This window comes from Engraulis encrasicolus, chromosome 21 (assembly GCF_034702125.1).
Source record: "Engraulis encrasicolus isolate BLACKSEA-1 chromosome 21, IST_EnEncr_1.0, whole genome shotgun sequence".
Classification (NCBI taxonomy): Eukaryota; Metazoa; Chordata; class Actinopteri; order Clupeiformes; family Engraulidae; genus Engraulis; species Engraulis encrasicolus.
In genome coordinates this window covers 7884914-7908185 of record NC_085877.1, presented here as the reverse complement: position 1 = coordinate 7908185, position 23272 = coordinate 7884914, and the positions used below count along the sequence as shown (strand labels likewise).

General features: G+C 41.1%; 2 protein-coding genes across 3 annotated transcripts in view; both read left to right on the top strand.

Moving 5' to 3' along the window:
• Window positions 1–3905: 3905 nt before the first annotated feature.
• leap2 (liver-expressed antimicrobial peptide 2) lies at window positions 3906–6229 on the top strand. The gene is made up of 3 exons (XM_063186994.1): window positions 3906–4058; window positions 4559–4719; window positions 4933–6229. The coding sequence occupies exons 1-3, from the start codon at window positions 3981–3983 to the stop codon at window positions 4970–4972; spliced, it is 279 nt and encodes a 92-aa protein (XP_063043064.1). The 5' UTR covers window positions 3906–3980; the 3' UTR covers window positions 4973–6229.
• Window positions 6230–8593: 2364 nt separating this feature from the next.
• The window catches only part of phka1a (phosphorylase kinase, alpha 1a (muscle)), a 28048-nt gene continuing 13369 nt past the window's right edge, over window positions 8594–23272 (top strand). Inside the window, exons 1-19 of one of the 2 annotated variants that reach the window (XM_063187461.1) lie at window positions 8594–9148; window positions 10363–10521; window positions 11976–12023; window positions 12454–12622; window positions 13248–13330; window positions 14066–14146; window positions 15954–16052; window positions 16617–16763; window positions 16858–16911; window positions 17557–17679; window positions 17798–17893; window positions 18040–18147; window positions 18466–18544; window positions 18770–18904; window positions 19251–19360; window positions 19618–19762; window positions 20215–20293; window positions 20660–20841; window positions 22527–22697. In XM_063187461.1, the coding sequence (XP_063043531.1) occupies window positions 9071–9148; window positions 10363–10521; window positions 11976–12023; window positions 12454–12622; window positions 13248–13330; window positions 14066–14146; window positions 15954–16052; window positions 16617–16763; window positions 16858–16911; window positions 17557–17679; window positions 17798–17893; window positions 18040–18147; window positions 18466–18544; window positions 18770–18904; window positions 19251–19360; window positions 19618–19762; window positions 20215–20293; window positions 20660–20841; window positions 22527–22697 (2146 nt within the window). In that variant the 5' untranslated portion in view covers window positions 8594–9070. The remainder of the gene's footprint in view (window positions 9149–10362; window positions 10522–11975; window positions 12024–12453; window positions 12623–13247; window positions 13331–14065; window positions 14147–15953; window positions 16053–16616; window positions 16764–16857; window positions 16912–17556; window positions 17680–17797; window positions 17894–18039; window positions 18148–18465; window positions 18545–18769; window positions 18905–19250; window positions 19361–19617; window positions 19763–20214; window positions 20294–20659; window positions 20842–22526; window positions 22698–23272) is intronic. The other variant, XM_063187462.1, reaches the window with a different exon arrangement.

Here is a 23272-nt window from a genome sequence, read left to right as displayed (position 1 = left end):
TATGCTCATGGGCAGCTATCCCCATGACCAGTGAAGGCAGAAATATGTGGTTGAATGACGTGAATGGAGTGCAGGGAAAAAAGACAGGGCAGAGGCCAAAAACAAAATACCCAAACCATTTAAACTCCGAAAATAAGCACAGTAGCACACAGTGTACTGTTTTTGGTTTTTTTGGTGCAAAAAATTGTATGCGTCACTAAATGAGAATGTCGTAAATGTTGCAGCATCCTGGCTTCCTGAAAGCATCCACACAAACCCCCATCTTCTTATTTTTCTTTCCACATTCATTTTTTCTTAAGAGTCTCAAAGCAATCATGTGTTATGTTGTGAATTTCTGGCTACAATTAAGGTTGTAATAGAAAAAAAACCTCCTAAAGATACATATAGCCAAACAAGTTTGTATTGTTTAAGTACATTACTATCTACTAACCACATTCTGAAAGACATTTTTTTTTAAAGCATGGGCGAATGTACAGTAGATATCCTAATCAGAGTGCTGATGAAGCATTTTTTCCCCCACAGTTCTTATCAGGGCCACTGAGTGCGTTGGATAGGGCCTCACTCAGGGCTGGACTGGGACCACAAGTCGGCCCAGGCATTTTTGGCATATAACAGCCCCTCACCCCATCCCATTTCGTACTACAATTACAGTGGGCTCAATCCACTGTATATTGAGGATGCACCGGTGGGCTGCCCCATCTACATTGGCCTCTAAGGAAAATTTTGAAACAAACAGAAAAACAAAAGCATCGGCCCCTGATGACTGTCGGCCCACCGGGAAAATGCCCTGTATGCCATATTAACGGCAGTCCATCCCTGACCTCAGTCTCTGTTGAACTAGCTGTGATGTGTGGTGTGCGCTACACATGTGCAGCGTTTCACATGAATGCTGTAGTCAGAAAGTGTGGGATGAAGGGGTACGGCCAAGAAACAGATTGATTGGCAAGCAGAACTATAAACATTGGCTTTTGAACATTGATGTGTATAAGCTTTCATTATACACATTTTTTTCAGAGGAGATATAACTATTAAAAGTTCCACTTGTTGGTTCATTGTTTTTTAAGTTTCAGATGCTTTTGTTTTCTTTTTTGTATTTTAAAAAGGGCAGTAATCAGTTGAATTAGTTGAAATGACCCCGTGTTTGGGACAGAACTCAGTTGGGACAAAAAGATGTTAAAGGAATGTCTTGTAAACCATCTCTAGACTGTGTATAGGCTATTACATCATTAAAAAATGTCAAGTTGGCTCTCCAGGTAAACACGCATTGTCTTTATTTTATCAGCAACAGTCTCTAGCCGTAATGTAATTCCTGGGCATTGCTTATGGTCCAGTTGTACAAAAATTGAATAAATATCCTGAGATGAGTTCAAATAAATTCTGATTCTGTTTAGTGATGTAATTTTCCAAAATACAGAACTTCAAGGAAGAAAGGCAAGTGACATTGTATATGAGTCATTTTCAATTAGCACTGTCAGCAGACAGTTAACCAAAGTCTTGTTTGCTATCAATAATTTATCATAACCAAAAATTTGCTACTGTAGAAAATAATAAACAGTAGTTTGGATTTGCACAAAATAATCTGGGCTGACATTAAAGTTAAATGAACTGACAACATTTTGGGGGGCCCAAAGGATCAAGACAGCAGTAGCTTTGTGCTAACCAAAGGTTTGGGGTATTTCAGAGTTATAGGCCTAGTTTGACATTTTAATTGCTCCTAACAACTCATGTAGACTCACGTAGAGGTGCTCCCGTTATAAGACACTAAGTAAATTAAGGCAATGTTATAATTACTGGCAGTCATAAAAAAATCACATGAAATATGAAATATCAAAACAGTAATTTCACTTATTTGAAGTGAGAAGCACACATAATAGCACATGGTTTTTGAACATTTTTGTTTTGAAGATGGGATATATAGCATTTTGGAAAATACCTCTTCTCATGACGCAGGGTGGGACTGTGAACCTTTACCCCCCTTTGGCATAGGGTCGGCTAGTTCAGGACACTGCACTGTGTGTGCAATCTGATGACCATCTGCCAAGACTCACAAACACCAGAGCAAGTGCCAGCAAAGGTCATTTGTGTGTGTGTGTGTGTGTGTGTGTGTGTGTGTGCGTGTGTGTGTGTGTGTGTGTGTGTGTGTGTGTGTGTGTGTGTGTGTGTGTGTGTGTGTGTGTGTGTGTGTGTGTGTGTGTGTGTGCGCGCGCGTGTGTGTGCGTGTGTGTGTGTGTGTGTGCGTGCGTGTGCGTGTGCGTGTGCGTGTGTGAGATGAGACCTTGATGGACTTGTGCACCTCGTGTCTCCCTCTCCTGATCCTGACCTCCTGACATCATGGGCCCACGACAGCTTCAGAAACACTCTCTTAATTAAGAACCACATGTTGTAGCAGGAGCAGAAGGGCCTGCATTCCTGCCATTGCAAAATGTTAAAAGGGTGACTCAAATGTGTTCAATGTCTTTTTTTTTCATTGAGTCACCTGCTATCATGTTTACTATGCTTTGTCAGCTCCGTCTGAACCCTTAAATGGGGAGCTATGCCATGAGCTATGCACAGGTTAGATGGGCAGTTGGATAGGGCAACGCAAGGCAATTTGGATTATAGTAAATTTCATACATAGAGTCAGGTCAGTGTGCTTTGCAAATGTTAGGCCTACGTTGTCTCTGATGCCTCCATGTCCATCTTGAAATGGTTCATGGTAATCACTTCATAGGGTCTGGTTCAAATCCACCCATTTGAAAGTCACTCAAACAAACAAAAAATATGGTGATCTTAAAAACATTGGCCTCTAATGTCTAATCAGTTTATCCATGTGTCCATTTAAAAATTAAAGTGCACACAGTACGCGTACAGTCGAACAACTGGAGGGCAGCAGGACTCGCACCTTCAGAAGAGAAGGACAAGACAAGGGCATACATTTCTATACTATTAAAATTCATCTTTAGCTGATTCAAATGTTTCACGGAATAATTTAGTATCATGTAGATGTAATCTGGTTTCAGGGGTGAATATTTTTTTGGATTAGGGTTAGGGTCAACTGCCGCAGGTCTAATGATTCAATGTTGCAATATTGCCACTAATAATCAATTCATTAAGGCTAAGGTTTAGGTTTGGTTACACTGGTTGGCATTCTACATGCAGGCCCATAACTCATGAAATACTTAAGAGAATTCCGGAAGAATTTTAGTTGTGTTGTAATGCACCCGCCTCTTCCCTCAATGTTATCACGTGGATGAAATTGTCTTGTGTTCATGTTTCTCAACATTAATTACAAACGTAAGTGTCGGCTATATTTATAATATGGACAATTGACAATCAGTCCATTACTTTATAGGTTGCGTAATGTTGTGTGTATGTGTATTTGGAAAGTGCTTTGAGACAACATCAGTGTTGTGATACAGCTCTATAAATACTTATTGTATTGTAAAAAAAATCTGTGGTTGCTAAGGAATGGGGTATGAGGGCAATCTGTTGATATGTTTCAGGTTCTGAGTCATAAGTTTGCCAGTCACAGATATTAACTATTCATTTGTTATTAAAAACTTCCAGGTAAAACAGTGGGATGATCCAAATGTGGATGTCAGCTGAGGGACACATCTTGAGTTCTACCACTTCACCGATCAGTTTACGGACATTGCACCTTCACCATACATGTTCCAGATGTCTTTTTTGTGTGGTAATATTAAGCAAACAGGTGACATCATGGGAGCAGAGCACAGAGAGAGAGAGAGAGAGGGAGAGAGGGAGTGAGAGGCTGGTATGAGACCTTGGGAAAGGGAGTGGGAAAGTGGACAAGGGAGCGAAGAGCAGGCCGCACCAATGTGACCCGTGTGTCTCGTGGGGGGGGGGAGGGAGAGAGAACACATGGCGTATAAAAGCACACTGAAAGTTTGACATGCTTCCACTGGCTCCCTGGCTTGCAGAATCATCTCATCCAGCTCCTTCACATACACTCCCGCCTCCACTTAGATCACCTACTCAGCATGCAGGCACAAACACACATCTGCAGCAGCATGAAACTCAGCACATGGTGCCTACTTGCACTGCTCATCCTGCAGCAGGTAAGAAGCTTTTTTCCCCATTTTTTTATGTAGCTATTGTGTCTGTGTATGTTGTTCTGCATGACATTCATGGCATGACATTTGTTGCATGAAACATGACTGTTCCCAGTGTATGAATTGCACGAAAGCAACAAGAAAGTCACCAGTTCAGTCCAACGACTAAGATTTGGGCCATTGTTTTTAAGAATATGGTGCCACAGAATGCATGGATCTTTAAACTTAAGAATATGATGCCTCCTTGCAAAACAAGGCAGGGTGATGAAAGTTTAACCAACAAAAAATATCCATGCAGTTCTTTTCCATATTTTTTTGTCAGTTCGATGCATCGTTAATGTGATGCATTGATTGTGCAATGGTGAATCTGTCTCGTCAACTAAACAAAGTTTTTTTTTACAAATCATTCATCTACAGTTAACTTAAAAGTGCAAAATCATCCCTTGAGAAACTAATCCTTCAGGGAAGAAGTCTTAACCATGTGTGCTGTATCCCCTTCCCTATAGGTTTCAGCTGGTCCTGTGCTGCAGCCAGACTCCCCATCTGGGTCTGTGCAGAAAGTGCTGACGCGTGTGGCCAGGATGACTCCCTTGTGGAGGATCATGGGTACTAAACCTTTTGGAGCTTACTGTCAGAACAACTACGAATGCTCAACAGGAACATGCAGGTATGCACTGCTCCAGTAATCCTCAAACAAGTCTTCTTTTGAAATTAAGTTGTTTTTTTCTGGACATGAGCCTTTTTGATTCAGACATTTGTGTTTAAAGTTCAGAATGCAATGCATCTATATATTTTTGGCTTAAAAATGCAGCATGAGAGTTAACTGTTGCTTCTGGCGTAATTGGAACTAATGCATAACATATTACCGGTCTCCTTCCAGGAAAGGTCATTGTTCGTTCAACCAGTCCGTGAAATCCTAGAGGTGTGATGGGGCTCCTGAATCCTCACAGCGTGACTGCAGACCCTCTGACACACATATGGTTCTTAAAAAATGCATCTTTTAGGGCTTTCTTGACTTTCTTATGACAGAGATGGTGAAGAGGGGGAGTGTGTGCTTGTGTGTGTGTGTGTGTGTGAGAGAGAGAGAGATGGGGTAGGGTTTGGGATTTAAAGGCCGGATTTAAAACTGGGTCCCCATGGGCAGGCAAGCCCTTTTGTGGGCCGGTGCGTTAGCGCGCTGCGCCACAGCACCCCAGAACACATCTGGTTCTTATCATTGAGTGACACATGTAGGTTGCTAGTAGATTAACTCCGGCTATTAACTAACCTGTAAAGCTTTGGCTGGGCAGGACCACATTGATCTGCCAAGAGCCGGGTTAGTTATTGATATGCATGACTGTGTACAATGAAACGTTCAAGAGATGGATTTTTTGCACAATCTTAGTCATTTAGCTTATTCTGAAAAGTATTTATAGGGAACAAAGTTACCCGATATGTAACTTGATATACTAAAGTACTGTACCAAGCAAGTGCCTGTATTATTTTTTTCTCTTCCTTTCTTTTTGACATGAAACCTCATAAGTAACACTACGATTATAATCAGTAAGCACGACACTTAGGGTGTTAAAATACAGAAATGGCACAGACTGCAAAAGCGTTTTCATCTGGCATGGGTCTTATATTTGAATGCAGTGTTTGCCTGTTGGACTTAAAGCGAAATGTGAGAACAAACCGTACAGAGAACAGAGGTCAGACCTTAGTGTCAGTGAACTTTGCCAAACTTGCAGAATTAGAACTCAAATACTATCTATGACAAGATAAAGAGTTAAAAAGAATTGGAGTATTACAACCCATTTTGCACTTATTTGTTTGTTTTTTAAACTGTCTTTTTGTTACTTACTCTGTTAATATGTATTTTTATATTTGAAATTGTCATTAGAAAAGTGGTGCATCTTCTATGCCTTACAACATGCTCACTGTAAAACAAAACATGGTGACTGGAATATAATTACAGTAGAGTGTAGGTTCTTAATTACCTTGTCATTTCAGCATTATTTTGTGTTGGTTTTGTTATTATTTTATTTGTAAAGACATATCCAAATGAGAACCTTCAGATTGTCTTTTCAGTACGTACTGTGGAACTTGAAAGAATTTGGAAGAATACATGTAGAATGTAGCAGTTTATATTTGTTAAGCCTCAATAAAGCAATCAATGTTTCCAATTCCAAAGAGCTAAATGATCTTGAGACTCTTTCTTTGCTTTCTGTCATCAATGTTTACTTATGTTAAGAACTCCATGGAATTCTGTTAGCAGAGGCGTATATAAGACACTTCATGTGTTAGTATTTCTAGACTTCTGGAAATCATTCCCATACACACATTGTGCCAAGAGACCATCTGTACCAGGTAAAACATGCAATACAATGTGATTTAATGAATTATGTTTAAGATTTATTTGCAACTAAGGGCCTGGTAAATGCTGAATAATTAGGCCTATATTGAAACTGAATGAAGTTATTGCCCCTGCAAATGTGAAGCCTCATAGCTTGTGAAACACAAGCATTGGGCTACTGCCATCACATTTCACCATAACTACATCACTTATACATAATTCTCTCTGGTCATGTGCACTAAAAAAATCCTCCAGAGCTTTCTGACACTCTGGCATGCTCTTCTGGATAACCTGACCTTATGGCTGAAGTCCAAATTCTTCATTGCATAGTCATCTGGCTCAGGGCTGCTGATGGGGTTGGCTGGGCCTGGGACAAAGTCATCTGAAATGCCCTCCCCTCTCAATATGTGCGGATCCCCCCTCCACCTGGGCCTGGGACAGCACACCCTTTTGCCCCCCTTTCAGTTTCCCTCATCTGGCTGATGTGTGGGGGTAGCCAAGCATGTGCGGCACTCTGTGCATGCCTTAACTGAAGACCCATCTCCAGGGACCAATACATCACCCAGCAGAACATCGCAAGGGACCTTGTAGCAGAAATGCTGTTGACTAAGCATTTTTGATTCTTTTTTTCTGAGAAAGATGGGGAAGAGAAATCAACCACAATCAATGGCACACATGAACTTGAGTTGAGTTCCAGTGATTCTGAGCTTTTTTGTAAAATACCAGGCACAGAATCACATTAGTGCTGGGTGGTCAACGATTAATAGAACAGATGTTTAAATGTTTGCATGCATGGCAGAGATGTGTGTGTGTTTAAATGGTGTCAACCTTTAAAATATAATATAAAATTGAAATGACTTGGATTGAGGTAAATCAGGATGGTACTATGATTCAATTTTAATCCCGAACTTCGCAGAGCAGTTTAGCTATGTTGATGTGGTTGTCTAGACCAGGGGATCACAAACTTTCCCATGACAAGCCTCCCCCGTATAGCGGTAGATTCCAGCTGAGGCCCCCCTTGAGGCATGCCACACTATTTTTCCTGTGCATCCCCTTTGACAACCATAGCATAGATCTATAAGTCAAAGCCCCACTGGGATATATAAAATTAACTAATAGGAATATTGTTTTGTTTATTTTGGTGTACATTAGTTATTAAATGTATTCAATCATTTATTTTGTTTTGCTACACATATTTTTCCCATCAACATTCCGTGGTCCCCTATCAACCCATCGTGCCCCCCACCCCGGGGTTCCCCAGCCCCCGCTTTGAAAACCACTGGCCTAGACCTAGACTCTGCCCTAAACCTAACCATCAGGGAAGTCATGCTGCCGCAAGGACGTGGCTTTGAGTGCAGCAGATGTTTTAGATGACATGCACACTTATGACATGCAACATTGCTGCCTGGTCAATGGCGTGAAAAGTGACGCTTTGTAATGATACTGTGTGATACAGAGTGGGTACAGAGTGCACCCATTAGCCTAGTGATGGTGACACTGTCACACTACCTTTCCCTTCTGAAAGCATATGTGTTTCACATACTCAGAGTATCCCTCTCACAACTTACAGGGCCGCTTACATCAGGGCCGCTGGCAGCTCTGGCTGGGCCAAGGACAAAGTCATGTAAAAGGCCGCCTCTTCAAAACGTGCAAGGGACTGAGGACACAATTCCACAATTCCCCTGGGTTTCCTAAGCCTTCAAAACATCTTTATTCTTTCAGAATGCATGTGTCTGCAGAATGGGCACTACAAGTGTCAAGAGCAGTGAAGGACCTTGTTTGGCCTACCTAGGCCTAGCAAAATTGTCCTGTTACTGCACTGCCCTCGTGTGGATGTGGTGAAAAGTTGCCCATCCACACATGCAGAATGTAGTCAGTCAATTCAGATTAAATTAATCACATTTTCAAAATTAATATAGTTGCGTAAATGTATTAAAACATGTATAATATAATATTAGAACCATATATAACACAACAGTAGCTGTAACTGAAACTAGTTGCAGGTGTGGACTAAAATGTATGCTGCAGAAAACAATATTCTGAGCTACTCTGAGGATTCAGAGTATTCTGGGAGACAATTCTGAAATCTATAAAGATGAACGCATACAGTATATCTGAAGACAGTTGTATTTTTGAAGTGGCTCATCATGTAATGACAGGCAGTGAACATGTTTTAAAATGATCCACCACACATGTGCTGCACCATAAACAGTGTGACCTTAAGGTAGAGCGGAACCCAAACCCTTGCACCAACTTCAAGACATTGGATTCTAGTAACCTAGCGTCGTGGTTAAATTTAATTATTGCGCGCACGATTGTAGTGTCGTTGAACCCAGTCTATGCGTCGAGGGACAGGAGCGCGGAAGTTCATTCCAGCCCATTGCACTTCTTCATAGTCGATCTATTTTGCTTCCTAGTTGGTTACTGCTAGCCAGACAGTGTGTCACATACGCGATTACGGTGCTAAGTGTTTTGAGGAACTCTGTGCGTAATGGCTTGTGGATAAGAACCGAACAAAGTTGCAGTTGCGTAAATTAAACTAGCCTTGTCAAGCCAAAGAGACATCTTCAGCTGTTGCATAACGTCAAGCGAAATGAAACGGTGAACTAGCAGCAACAGCATGGCACCTTAGTTTTCTGAAACTACATTTGGAAATAGGAAACCTGCGTAAAAGCAAACGGACACAATGAGGAGCCGCAGTAACTCCGGAGTAAAACTTGACAACTATGCTCGGATGGTTCAGCAAACCATTCTCCGTCACCAGGTAGGTGTCGTCCCCAAACGTTTGACAGTGCCAATTGAATACACTGTTCATGCACCAGTTGTTAACTTTTTGTAGTCCTTGCAAAAGACTGTCATTAATGCTTGGAAGCGATGCTAAGGCCATAATGCAACGCACGGAAACACGTTTTGGTTTTGTGCTGCTTCGTGAAAGCTGTCAACAGTTATTAGCTCAGTCCGGGCGTGTTTTTTTTAATTATTTCCATGGGCCTATCCAATCATTAAAAATTTCCACAGTCCTGTCAAAGATCCACACACTGACGTTCTTCCCCGGGCAGACACACGACGTCATTCTCCCAGTTTCATATCACTTCATTCATCATCCCAGGGCATACACCTCACAAACCAACATCTGTTTGATGTCCATGGAAATTAAAACGATTTGATATGATTAAGTTATAGTTGGGACTGTTGGTTCGAGTGTGTTGATGAGGTGAAATAAAATTACAGGAGGTTTGGTAGTTGTGCGACAATATGCTTACGGCCTACATGGCTGGAGAAGAATCTGTGTAGTAGGCAGATGATTTGGGACTGTTTGGAAAACATGTTTACAGAAGAGGGAAATGAGAGCACTACTATTTGGGTCTCACATGGTGCTTGTTTGGGCTCTCAGTCGTGTTGAGATTGCATTGCTGTTTTCACCAGAGGTAAAGACAGCACTGGGCCCTCAAACTGTTAAGAACCTTCTAAAAAGATGTCTGAAAGAATGAATTGGTGAATGTAATAGAGCACCCACATAGATTCCCTTGCCAACCACAGAAAAGTAAAAACCCTGCCTCCAGTCAACTCAATTCACTCACCAAATGACACCAAGTAATGGCATGATTAACAAAGTTAGACGTTTGTCTTAAGTTTGAAGTGCAGTGGCAGATGGCTTTAGAGAGTATAATGTATTTTAGTATCTGAGGAGGGAATGTCCACCTTTGGGTAATAGACTGGAGTTGAGTAGAGAGAAACTGCATTAACCCCAGAGGGATTGGTGGTGAACAACAGGCAACACAATACAATGCACAATCCACAATCCACAATGCACAAATCCAACATACCATTCATATCTATGTTTTTTATCTGCTTGGGCTGGTTACTGGTATTCGTCAAATTCTAATAATACAGTGTCAATATTTGTTTTGGAATTTCACCCAATGCTGTAATCTCAGTGTTGTGTTTTTTTGGTGTTTTTTCCTCCATGCGTTGTAGGACCCGGTGACGGGGCTGCTGCCGGGCAGCGGCGAGATACCGCATGCCTGGGTACGAGACAACGTATACAGCATCGTCTGTGTCTGGGCCCTGAGTCTGGCGTACCGCAAGAACGCCGACCGCGATGAGGACAAAGCTAAGGCTTTTGAGCTGGAGCAGGTACACTGAGGGGACAGGATGGTATAATGGCATGGTGAAGAATATGGTAGGCCTATGTGGGTACATGGTATTGTATTGTAGACAGTATATTACAATACAGAAGAGTGATTCATCTGACTTGAAATTTGAAATTACAATGGGCACAAATGTTTCTATTTTTCAAGAAAAGCAGGGCACTGGGCATAGGCATATGAGCATAAACTATACAATATTACGCCCTCGAAAACAGACAGGTGGTATAGAAGAAGCTCCAAGTGCAAGTTGGGCGTAAATGTGACCATTTTTATTGTAAAATAAAGTCTGCATTTGTAAAAGTTTGTATGAGATGATTATGTTTGTCTGTATTTGATGTCTGGTTAGGTTGAGTGGTGCGGGCCTCTGGGGTCTCGGGTTACAGTACGCTGTCCTAATAGCGGGAGGGAACAGAGAGAAAGGGCAAAGTTGAACTGGGTGTATGTTTGGTTGCCTCCACCGTCGGGTAAAGATCTCTCTCTCTCTCTCTCTCTCTCTCTCTCTCTCTCTCTCTCTACCGCTACCTCTCCAGGCAGCATGTTAAAAGGTCAATAATATGCACGGTACAGCAATGAGTAGGCATGTTTATTTCTTTATGAAATACCTTACAAATTGGCATTCAAAAGTCATATCACGTGTACAATTAAAATCTTGTATTATATTCAGTTAGTTCAGTGTCCAACAAAACCACAACTTGTTGTCCAAAAACAGATTTGCTGTATCAACCAATCTTTCTGGTACAGGGCTGACAGTAGAATAGACACTGACCAAACTGAAACCCTGGATTCCAGTGTTTTTGCTTTAATAGTTGTCATTGAGCATTATAGTGTTTACTAGCCAGGCTCCGCCCTTGTAATGACGCTACACCTTCGGCTCTGCTACTACTCAGGCAAAGAGCTTGTTCAGGTACATTCTGAGCTCAGCCGGGCTGGGGAACTCCACCCACTTTGTCAGGAACCAATTAACTTTGAGCATCTCCAACGGTCCTGGGTAGAAGTGTGTTCAAGGCATGATGTGGTTTAAGCAGAGAAGTTCTATTGGGACTAAGCAAATGTTTGGTTTAAATTTTGGCTCTGCCTTTTCTGCCCTCAACCAGTAGCAAACCAAGGGAATTGGGTCAACCTTGCCGTTTGAGAATGTGACATTGAATGTGACATTTTCGGAATAGCCACATACATTCATCTTCATGAAAATGTATAAAAGCGATGAAATGTTTTTTTTTGTTTTTTTTAACAATACTTGAAATAGATAATAATGGATGTAGTAATTGATCCATAGTTAATTAATTATTTAATAAGGAAGGATGTATGTGTGAATTGATGAATAATTATATGTATGAAGACAGTTTAGCCTCTTAGACTCCCTTTCCTCAGGCAACTCAGTATTGTTGTTGTTTATTAACCAGAAGTGACACCATTCTTCCCTTTTTCTTCTGTCCCTAGAGTGTCGTGAAGCTGATGAGAGGAGTACTACAATGCATCATGAGGCAGGTGAGTTGCGGCCTAATGGTCAGGGACTTGCTCTTTGGTTGCAGGTTCAAATCCCACCCTCACCTTTCTCCACAAGTGGGGGGGGGGGGCATGTACTGATGCAATTACTTTTTCACCATGCGGGTTTGGATGACATTTCTCTTAACAAACAAAATAATTACAGAAAAACTGCATTTTATGAGTACTTGGGTTATCCTTGTTTAATGTTTACATTTGTTTGGTCATCTGAAAAGGTTAAGTGTGGCAGATGTGCAAAACGGTAAAAAATCAGTAATGGAGCAAATACTTCCGCACAGCACTGTACTGTATATGCCACACTGTGTCGTTTGGTCCATCCATCAGTTGGTCAGTCTGTCGGTCAGAAACCAGTTTTCTTTATGGATAGTTCTGTTGACCTTGTTTTGATGTTGAGCATCTTTTTCTGTCCTAGTTGGATAAAATTGAGAAGTTCAAGTACAGCACCAGCACAAAAGACTCCCTGCATGCCAAGTATAACCCCCATACGTGTGCCACCGTATGTGGGGACGATGAGTGGGGCCACCTGCAGGTGGATGCCACCTCCCTCTTCCTGCTCTACCTGGCACAGATGACCGCCTCAGGTATAGTAGGCCGGGAGCATGCATTCATGAGCATCCTTCATCAGCAATGAAAAAATTTGTGCTGAAAAAAAACATCCCCAAAAGAAAAAAAATGTAGCAAAGGTAGAACAGTCAGGTAATGTGACAAAACATTAGCCTGCCCCATCCATATGTAAGCTGCAATCCAAAAAATGTTCCTTCCGCATTACATCTGGGGCACTTCCCACTCTTCAGTGTTCACCCCTCCCACTACTAATCTTGTTTTGTTTTAGATGTCATGAGTCATGACTAAATTAAGATAATCTACAAATAGCTAACAAATACGTTTGGCATTATAGTGTTCATGTAAGCTACTGCATGATGATGTATCAACAGCTGCAAGCCTTTTTCAAGCTTTTCAACAATCAAAAAAAGTGTGAGTAGATGTGCATTAGGTCACGCTCTACCAATCCCTCACTTGTCAACATAACTATCAAAATGACCACTCTTAGCAACTGAAAGCTATGTTAACGATCATTTAATTGCTTTTTCAAATATTTGTGATTGTGAGGCTGTTTATCCTCCTGTAGAATATGGATAGAATTTTATTAAGTTATTGCTATTATTGGGTTGTACATTTGTTCTTTATTATGTTTGTATGTCACAGGACTTCATATTATTTACACTCAAGATGAGGTGGATATTATCCAGAATCTGATGTTCTACATTGAGACTGCATACAAAGTGGCAGTAAGTACAACCTACAGTACTTCTAGAAATATTTTAAATTCTCTTAAAAAACTCAAGAAAGAGAAACTTTCTACAGGGATTGTTGATGTATGTACAGTAGGTTTGTTTCTGATGACACATAATCTTTGTTGTACATTTCTGGTAAATGTTTTGAGTTGTTTAGTGGCTGATGGGAGATTAGAGTCTGTAGCCTCTTATCTGAATTGTAATTAACCCATTTTAGCCTTGGAAGGCACTTGGAAAAAAATACCTGCTTAATGCCTAAGCCATTTTTGGGAAAAGGTTCCCTCTGCCAATTAAAACCTAAATATCTCAGCTTCCGAAGCACATAAAAACATGAAATGAGTTGCATTTAAAAGCCAGTACCCCCATCTTGCATTAGAATGTGGTCATCCAGCTCTAACATACCCACATTTTTCATTTAAAAAAAAGCTTACACTGGTTACATTGATGAAGGCTCTTGCAGCCGAAACGTCTGTCTGACCCGGCAATGTATGACTAAAAAGAGAAGAAAAACAAAGAAGAAAAAACAGAGTGCGACTTATTCCCTAATTAGTTAATAAAAAAAGCTCAAATCTGAAGAGCCTGAATGCAGTGTATGCAGTATGTCTCTCCAGGTGGCAAAGGTCAAAGAACGTATGCAGCATCAGGTTAAAATGGGTTAATTAAGGAAAGGATTTGTAAAGAAAACGGAAAACTTTGAAAATAAACTGTATGTGTATCTCTCCCTAACAGGATTACGGCATGTGGGAACGAGGTGACAAGACCAACCAGGGCATCGCTGAGCTCAACGCCAGCTCTATTGGAACTGCCAAAGTAAGCCCAGTTCATAACGCAAGACCAATTGGCAGTAGCTTGACTAAGCTGTGCATGTAAATAGCGGTTTGCATTGGCATTGCCATTACGATTTGATTTGATTACGACTTGGGAGGTAACATTTAATGTAATATAAACATTTCTACTTAAAGCAAGGCCCTTTTTTCATCAGTCACGAGGCAATACGAGAGAGAGAGAGATCACTTTGAAGCCTGCTGACCTGCCCATAACACAGGGGAGATTCAAATAAACTACAGGTGTATTTGTGTGGATGTGTGGTACATTCAGTTTGTGGTTTGAGTCTGCGTCGAAAATATTCTGGGTCACAATTCTGGGTCGTTTGCTGTTTGTTGCTGCTCTATACTTTAAATGCCCCATCATTCCAAGTAGAAGAAGAGGCTCACTGAAGTGAACTGCAAAAGCTGTCGGCTTCAGCATTATTTTCTTGCAACGGCGAACCAATTGCATCAGTACATCCGACTTGGAGCAGACAGGGGTAAGGTGCGAGCTAGAGTAACGTAGAATGACATTTGGGATTGCAGCCTTGGCCAGAACACGCTGTCTCTCTCACTCTGCCTGTGGCCTTCCACTGAGCAGCTGGGAATGCCAATCTGGTTGGCGTGTGAGGATCCATGAACTGGGAAGCTACTCTGTGGGCATGCTGACCTTATATAACCCCGCTTTAATGACACTGGTGTGGGGTATACGCTTCTCAACCTGGCTATGACTCCTCCAGCCTCATGATGAAGAGCATACATTTGTATTTGAGTAGTGGTTTAGTGTGACCTCTTCTGGGTCTTGTGAAAGGCCTGTGTCGCTGGGTGGGATTACTCGTGTCGAATCCCTTGTCAACCAGCATGATAGCATTACAAACTGTCTATTCATACATTCATTAAAAATCATTTGGGGTGCTGTGGGTTGTCATAACTATTGCAGTGACGGTCAATGAACCTGCTTGAGAAATTGAGTCCAGCAATGTTCTCTTACTGCCTGTCTTCAAGGTGGTGATTTCGCACATTTATGTGTGCTTTTACGTACACATACACCTTACACATTCACTGAAGAGCTGGGCTCATTTGCATCTGTGATTTTAGTGAATTGTCTGAGAGAACATGTAGAATTGCTTTCCCAGAACCCAGATCTTCTACAGTAGGGGCAATACATATTTGATCACTTGATTTTGTAGGTTTAACTGTTAGACCCTGGATGTGCTTGCTTGCTATGTTACTTCACTTCCACGCACAACTGTGTGTGAACGAGTGCACATACTTGTTGAAGAACTATCAGAGCAGCAGGTACGGTACAAGTAGGGGCCAGATAGCTAATGGGTGTGTCATTAATATGTCCCACCATTGTCCGTTACTGCGACCTCAACACGCTGGACGTTTAGTGGCCAGGTTGAGTGAAGTTGGTGGCCAGCCTAATGATTAGGGAGTTGACCTCGGAATTGGAAAGTTTGCCAGAAAGTTTGGACTGAAGTGCTGCTGAGCAAGGCACCTCACCATGCATTGTTTCAGGGACTGTACCCAATACCCCATGCCTATATTACTGTAAAGCACTTTTCATAAAATTGATTCAAGATTCAAGATTCAAAAATCTTTATTGTCTCACAAGTTGCCATGATGGAAAATGTTCTTTGAATGTTGTGTGTGTGCGTGCGCGTGTGTAAGAGTATTTTGTTCTGTATGTGTATTGTATTTGGCTTGTCAGATTTCCCACAAATTACCTTTTTCGCCAAAGGCACTATCCTCTGCCTAAAGGAAGCAGTACAATGTAATGTAATGAATGGATGCCTTCTGCTGTACAGGCTGCTCTAGAGGCACTAGATGACCTGAACCTATTTGGGGCCAAAGGAGGCCCAGGGGCTGTTGTCCACGCACTACCAGATGACATCCAGAACTGCCAGGTAATGCCAGTGTAATTGATTTAAAAAAAAAATTAAACAAGAAAGTGACTACTTAAACCAGACCTAAAAATATGTTTTGATCATTTATCATCATCGTCTTTGTCTTTATGTTGCCGTCAGATCAGAAGTGACTAAAGCCGTAAAAATCGTTCAAATGAAGTGGCTAAATAGTTATTATGTTTACTTTTGTTGCTCACATAGATCATGACATGAGAGATTTAAACATTCACTCAAACATTCAATGTTGTGGCATTTGATGTTGCTGCATTGCAATCATTTCTGAATTCTGGTTGGTTATCAGTGTTTCACCGCCACCGCATGCCATAACTCATCTGTTTTAACTCCTTTTGCTCTTAGTTGCCCTTGTGTTATATGTTTAGCTGCTGATCGCATTCGTAGCCTTAGTTGCTTGTTTCCATTCAATGGTAAATACTTCCCAGTGATTTTACATCTTTTGTCACTTTTGCTCTGAATGCAGCCTCTGACCTTTCCTCACATGACACATTTATCTGAGAAGGTAATTTATCTGAGAATGATATTGAAGTGTGTTTGTTTCTTGCTCAGTCCATCCTTAACTCCTTGCTGCCCCGAGCTTCAACATCCAAGGAAGTGGACGCAGGTGTCCTGTCCATCATCTCTTACCCTGCTTTCGCAGTGGAGGACATAGAAATCGTCAACCTCACTAAAGAGGAGATCATCTCCAAGCTGCAGGTCTTTACTGTGTAATCTTCATCTTTTACTCTCAACTATTCAGCCTTTAGGAAGAGTAGTTCCTATTCAAATGACCATGTATCTCTGTCTTCAGGGACGGTATGGTTGTTGCAGGTTCCTCAGAGACGGCCACAAAACACCTAAAGAGGTGAGGGTTGTGGGGGTTGAATGGATTTGATTGTGAAATAAACAAAAAAGCTAATAGAAAGCATTGAAGTGCAGCACGATTGCTGAAAATATTGCACAAAAATACACTACATTGTTCATCAAATATCACTGTTGATGACCTGTCTGACCTGTGATGCATATATTCTTTATCAATGTGTTTTTTTCATTAAAGGGACACTGGGTGAGATTTTTAGTTGTTTATTTCCAGAATTCATGCTGCCCATTCACTAATGTTACCTTTTTCATGAATACTTACCACCAGCATCAAATTCTAAGTATTCATTATGACTGGGAAAAATGCACTTTTCATACATGAAAAGGGGGATCTTCTCCATGGTCCGCCATTTTGAATGTCCAGAAATAGCCATTTTTAGCTGCAAAAATGACTGTACTTGGGCCATACTAGAAACTATTAGTTTATTACTTAGTAAACTATCATGAAAAGGTCAAATTTGCCAATAGACAGCCCAGTTTCAATGAGCAGCATAGTTGCAGTACCTTTTTTGACCATTTCCTGCACAGTGTCCCTTTAAGGTAGTTTCGCTTTGGTGTGTGCATTGTTGGAATTTTATTTGTCTTGTGAATCCTGAATGTAAGTAAGCTTTATCTTTTACCATTTCTCCAGGACCCAAATCGCCTGTATTATGAATCTGCTGAGCTGAAGCTTTTTGAGAATATAGAGTGCGAATGGCCTCTCTTTTGGACCTACCTAATCCTAGACGGCATCTTTATTAAGAGCCCTGAACAGGTTGGTTCAGATCAGTGGTTCTCAACCTTTTTTGAGCAAACGCCCCCTTGACCAATCAATCCTATAATAAAATAAAAATGCAAATGAATGATTGCAACCCATTTTCTGTAAAAATCAGGTGCAGGAGTATCGGGAGGCTCTAGATGGTATTCTTATTAAGCGACAAGATGGTATTCGTTTGGTTCCTGAACTGTACAGTGTTCCAGCAGATAAAGTAAGAATGCTCCCTGGTCTTCTAAACGGCATGCATCATTTATATTTGGTATATTTCAGTTTGTTTACACAAATGGCATGCACCATTTGTATTTGATACACAATAATTTTGTTCATTTACATTAATGGTGTCATGTGCTCATCCAGGTAGATGAGGAGTATGTAAACCCTCACACTGTGGAAAGAGTCGCTATGGGAAAATTGCCTATAAAATGGGGCCAGTCTCTTTACATTTTGGGAAGCCTCATGGCTGAGGTAAGATATTAATTTTTGACGTGTTTTTTTATTATTATTTCAAATGTTTCATTGATTTTTTTTTAATTGCTACATCAAAAATTATGTGCTTTTGCTTGTTATTGTGCAGTATATCAGTAATGTTACAGTTTTCTTGTTTGAATTTAGCATAGAATGGATAATATTAACTCGGGTCTAATTGCCCTGAAGTTACGGAAGATTTGTGAATAACATTCATCGTGTTTTGGGAAAGAGCTCTTCATTTGTTATAAATGTGTCCTGTATTGCCTCAATCGATTATGTGTAAAGAAAAAAAAAGGACTTTTGATTGTTGCCTAGGGTTTCCTGGCTCCTGGAGAAATTGATCCCCTGAATCGCCGCTTTGCCACCATCCCCAAACCAGATGTTGTTGTGCAAGGTTTTTCCTATATTTATACTATTTCTTTTAAACATTCTCTTTTTGGATGTATGCTTGTTGTGTATGGCAACGACCTTATTGTCATATAATATAATATTTATGAGCTTGTCACATTATTTTTTTTTTGCGTTTTCAGATTGATATCCCACTGCGATGTATATTATATAGTGTTTATAGATATGCAACATGGTTGATGCTGTGATGGATTTTTTTTTCCACTTCCAGTTTCCATCGTGGCAGAGACAGAGGAGATCAAGGACCTGCTGGTGAAGAATGGCATTGAGGTGGAGACGGTGTCCGACATCCACCCGATTCGGGTGCAGCCCTCCAGGGTCCTCAGCCACATATATGCAAGGCTTGGTAAGGGCTGCTACTATCGCCACTACAAAGCTCTCAGAGCTAGATCTCTGGACTAGCTGTAGTCATTTCAGTTCTCAGACGGCGGGCTTAAGTTTAACATTAAACAGCTGACACTTTCATTCACAGTGAGTTAGAGTTACTAGGCATCAAATGCCTTTGTATGGTAATGGTCGAAGTGAAGTGTTTCTTTTGTATTTATTTGTATTAATCTGCACAAAGTGTCCATAATTTAACACTCAAGTGTTTTATTTTACGAGTTTCTCCCCAGGAGCTTTACACGTTTTTAGACAATATTCATTTGTGTTCTAGCCTTCCGTTTTCAGTATTTGTATGGCTTGGTCTGCAGGACGAAACAACAGACTGGGCCTGACTGGTAGACCGTATCGCAGGATCGGAGTGCTGGGAACCTCGAAACTCTACATTATACGCAACACCATCTTCACATTCACTCCTCAGGTTTGTGGCAGTGAATGTCTCGGAGTTGTTCACAGCTTCGGATCCACTAAAGAAGATTCGTCTTTACTACATTTGTCGACTTGTTTTATTTCCACTGTGTGCGTGTGTGTGTGTGGATGTGCCCATTAGTGTGTGTGTGCATATTAGTGTGTGTGTGTGTGTGCGTGTGCATGTGCGTGTGTGTGTGCGCATATATATACATTTATGTATGCATTTATTCATATTGTATTTCTATTTATGCTGTTGTTTGTTTACAGTTCATTGACCATCAGCAGTTCTACCTGGCCTTGGACAACAGGATGATTGTGGACATGCTCCGTACTGACTTGTCTTACTTGTCATCCCACTGGAGGATGACCGGGCGGCCCACAGTCACCTTCCCCATCTCACAGACCATGCTCAGTGAGTTCATGCAGCCTTTGCAATGACATTAGGTCTCATGAAGAATTTCAGCAGACTGTGCACACTTAAAATCACCTTTCAGTGATAGGAGACAGTGGCCACGTTTACATTATGTTTTTAATTCTGGATTCAATAGTTTAGTTGAATAAAATTATTTTTACATGAAGCGGTTTCGTTTAATTCTGAATGAATGCCTGAGGATCAAAAAGCATTTCGATTGGACAGAGGATGCACACGCTGGGTCTGCAGACAATGAGTCTGGGTCTGCCGCTGCGTCGTTGCCTATTACGTCATCACAAAGCAACGAGCATACGCGGAACTGCCAGAATTGTTTTTAAAGCGGAATTAAAGTATATATGACGGAGGAATAAAGTTATTCAGAATTAATAGAGGAATAAACCACCCACTTTATTCAGAATAGTCAATGTGTGTGTCTTTGTGTTGTGTTCCAGCTGAAGACCACAGTGATCTAGATCCAGCCGTTCTTGCAACACTCAAGAAACTCCAGGATGGGTATTATGGCGGAGCGAGGTGAGAACTGGAATGTTGGTGTATGACTTTGTGATTGGTTTACAAGGAAGGTAAGCCGTATGCATTGAGAAGCTACCATGAATAACATTAAAGGACTGTGAAGGCAATACTTTATTTTTTCCTCAAATATTTTTTAATTAATCAAGACATTAGGCAGCATGCATGCATTGTACCTTGACGATGGGTGCAAAGGGTTTGATGAAAGTAGGAATCTTTTCCATTTTTCCTAAAAGCATTTATATTTTGTAATTAACATTGCTAATTTTCAAACACAGAGTAACACAACAATTACAATCAAGGTATTCAATCAATACCGTAATCCACTCTACATCTAAAAGCATATCTTCAAACCTATCTCCCTCTCAGGATACAGACTGGAAAGTTATCAGAGTTCATGACCACTTCCTGCTTTTCCCACCTGAGTTTCATGGACAGTGGTAAGGTGCGGGCCAGTGAAATGGCCTGGGATGAAGATGATGAGGAGGAGGAGGAGGACAACAGGGACTGCTTTGATGAACAGTCTGTGCATGAGTACAACTTTGATGATGGTAAGGGGTGGGGCCAGGCAGTGGCATCAGCTTCCAGCACAGGCCTATTGTGGCTCTAGGGCGGCACTGGACGTGTTCACATCAAAGGCTTACGATCTGCCGTAGTAATTAGCTTCCATTGTAATCAACTGAACTGCTATTACACATGGCAGCGCAATGAACATTTTTGATGCAAATTTGCTTAAAGTAACGCAACGCACTCCAGTGCAGTCCTAGAGTGATTGAACCTGGATTTTTAGATGCTGCATTCCAATAGCACATATTCCAAATCGCCTGTGTCTACCTGTTAAAAACAGGTGATTTTTTTTAGTAATTAACTCCGTTGACTGAGTGGAGAGTTGATTGATATTAGTGTATTAGATTTTGTGAATTAGATGTAGTAAATAGTTAGAAAGAATATGGGACACTGGAATGCAGCACCCTAAACTATCCTTGAGGTAGCCTGGCCTTTGCCACTCGTAAACCTCCGGTTGATTGCCATTTCCCTCTACCTTACAAATGAAATTTAGTACAAGGGTATGGAAGGACCAGGCTATCATTGTGGCCCCATTAGACAATTATTTATCAGAAATGCAAAAAAAAATCATTCTTCCTTACTTACTGAAAGAAACCTAAAGGGCTGGTGCCACTGACTTCAGGCTGAATTGTCAGGTTAGTGAAGAATGAGTGCGATGCCATTCCACAGTTAAGTACGTTTGCCCCAGTGGACTTTTAGAAAGGCTCTATACTGTTTGTATTTTGGCTATTTCGTATTTGTTTCGTCTCAAATCGTTTCGTGATGTACATGTATGTTAAAGTATTCTGCATAAATCATGACCTGACTGGTAAGCAAGTCTTTATGCAAACTGTTTATAGAACTTGTGTCATATTTTGTGCGTCATTTAAAAATGTCCCTTTGTGTTATCTGAAGCTGTCTTTTGATGTTTGTGTGGTTGAGTTGTTGCTTTAAGTCCCACTTTGTTGCTGACAATGATCGAATCACTAGTGCATTTCCAAAGAACGTCTTGTCGTTGCTGTCCTGCTGCTGTCTGCTCTGCTTTGTTCACCACTGGTATACTTTGCTTCCCTGAGCCAATTAATTGCCCCGTGGCTGAGAGCCCAATTACCCCTACCATCATTATGTGACTGCTGTGTAGAATAGCTCAACTGTTGCCTCCTTGCATGCCAATGGCATGGAAAGCACTCTGGCAAGGTGACTGTGACTGTGTTGACTGCCAAAAGATTGAAACATTGAGAGAATGGATGCTAACAAGAATGAAAAGAATGGGGGAAAAAATTACAAAAAGCTTGTGAGTGCTTGTGTGGAACTTGTGTGCATATATTGATCTATTAAGCATGCCCTTTCTCCTGCTTTGAAAGACTGAACATGCAGAAATTACTTTTGTAATTGTACAGTACTGTAAATTGAACATGTTTATACTGTAGCTTTATTGCGGACATTGAAAGCATGATTTTTCACCTGCTTGGGAAGTCTGAACATGCAGTTGTGACTTTTATAATTCTGAACGTAATAACAATAATAATAGTTAGATAATTAATACTAATTAAACATATTAATCTACAGGTACTCTACTCTACTCTACTCTACTCTACTCTACTCTACTCTACTCTAATTAATAATGATTAAACATATTAACAGGGAAGTAAGCTGGCTTTCTAATCCTTGGATTTTGACTTATTTTTAGAGACAGACGACCTGGCTCAATATCTGGATCACCTCTTGGCTACTTCAGTTCCCCGGCGAGCGAATCCAGCCGCTCCCAAACTGAAGGGGCTGAGCCGTTTTAAAGCGGCAGCCTCAAAGACGAGAGATATGGTCGTACTAATGCGTCAAGCAAAAGAACTCCAGATTCATGGTTAGTTGCTGTGATTTTCTATCGACTCAAAGAAAGTGTTCCCTTGGGCTTGTAGTACACCTCCAGGAATCAGACAGGACAATGAGAGAGGCAGGAAATGAATGGGGAAAGGAAAGGTGGGTAAGGATCTGGGAAACAACCCAGAGCGCGAATCAAACTCGGGTCTGCTGTACAACTGCGCTACACTCAAGGCCACTAGCCCAATGAGCTTCATCACCCAGTCGCGATATTTTTCATGTGTCAGTGTTGGTGTTGATTTTTTGGTGTGCTGTTGCATACTGTGCTAAGGTATCATACCATACAAGTGGCCAGTGAGACCCCAAACAGAGAGACTCTAGATGAGATAGAAATGAATGCGTCCATAGAAATGAATGGGCTGATTCGTATTGCCAGTATGGCGTGTGCTTGCACATCTCCCACCTTTCTGGCAAAAAGAGCCAATTGCCTATTGAGCTGCGCTGTTATTGATCCAGTCATCCCAGAAGCAAATGCTGCTTATGCACAGTTGAAAAATGATAGAGAAATAGCTGCCCTGAGACGTTGCTAAGATGGCTTCCAAGTGGAGGGACCTATAC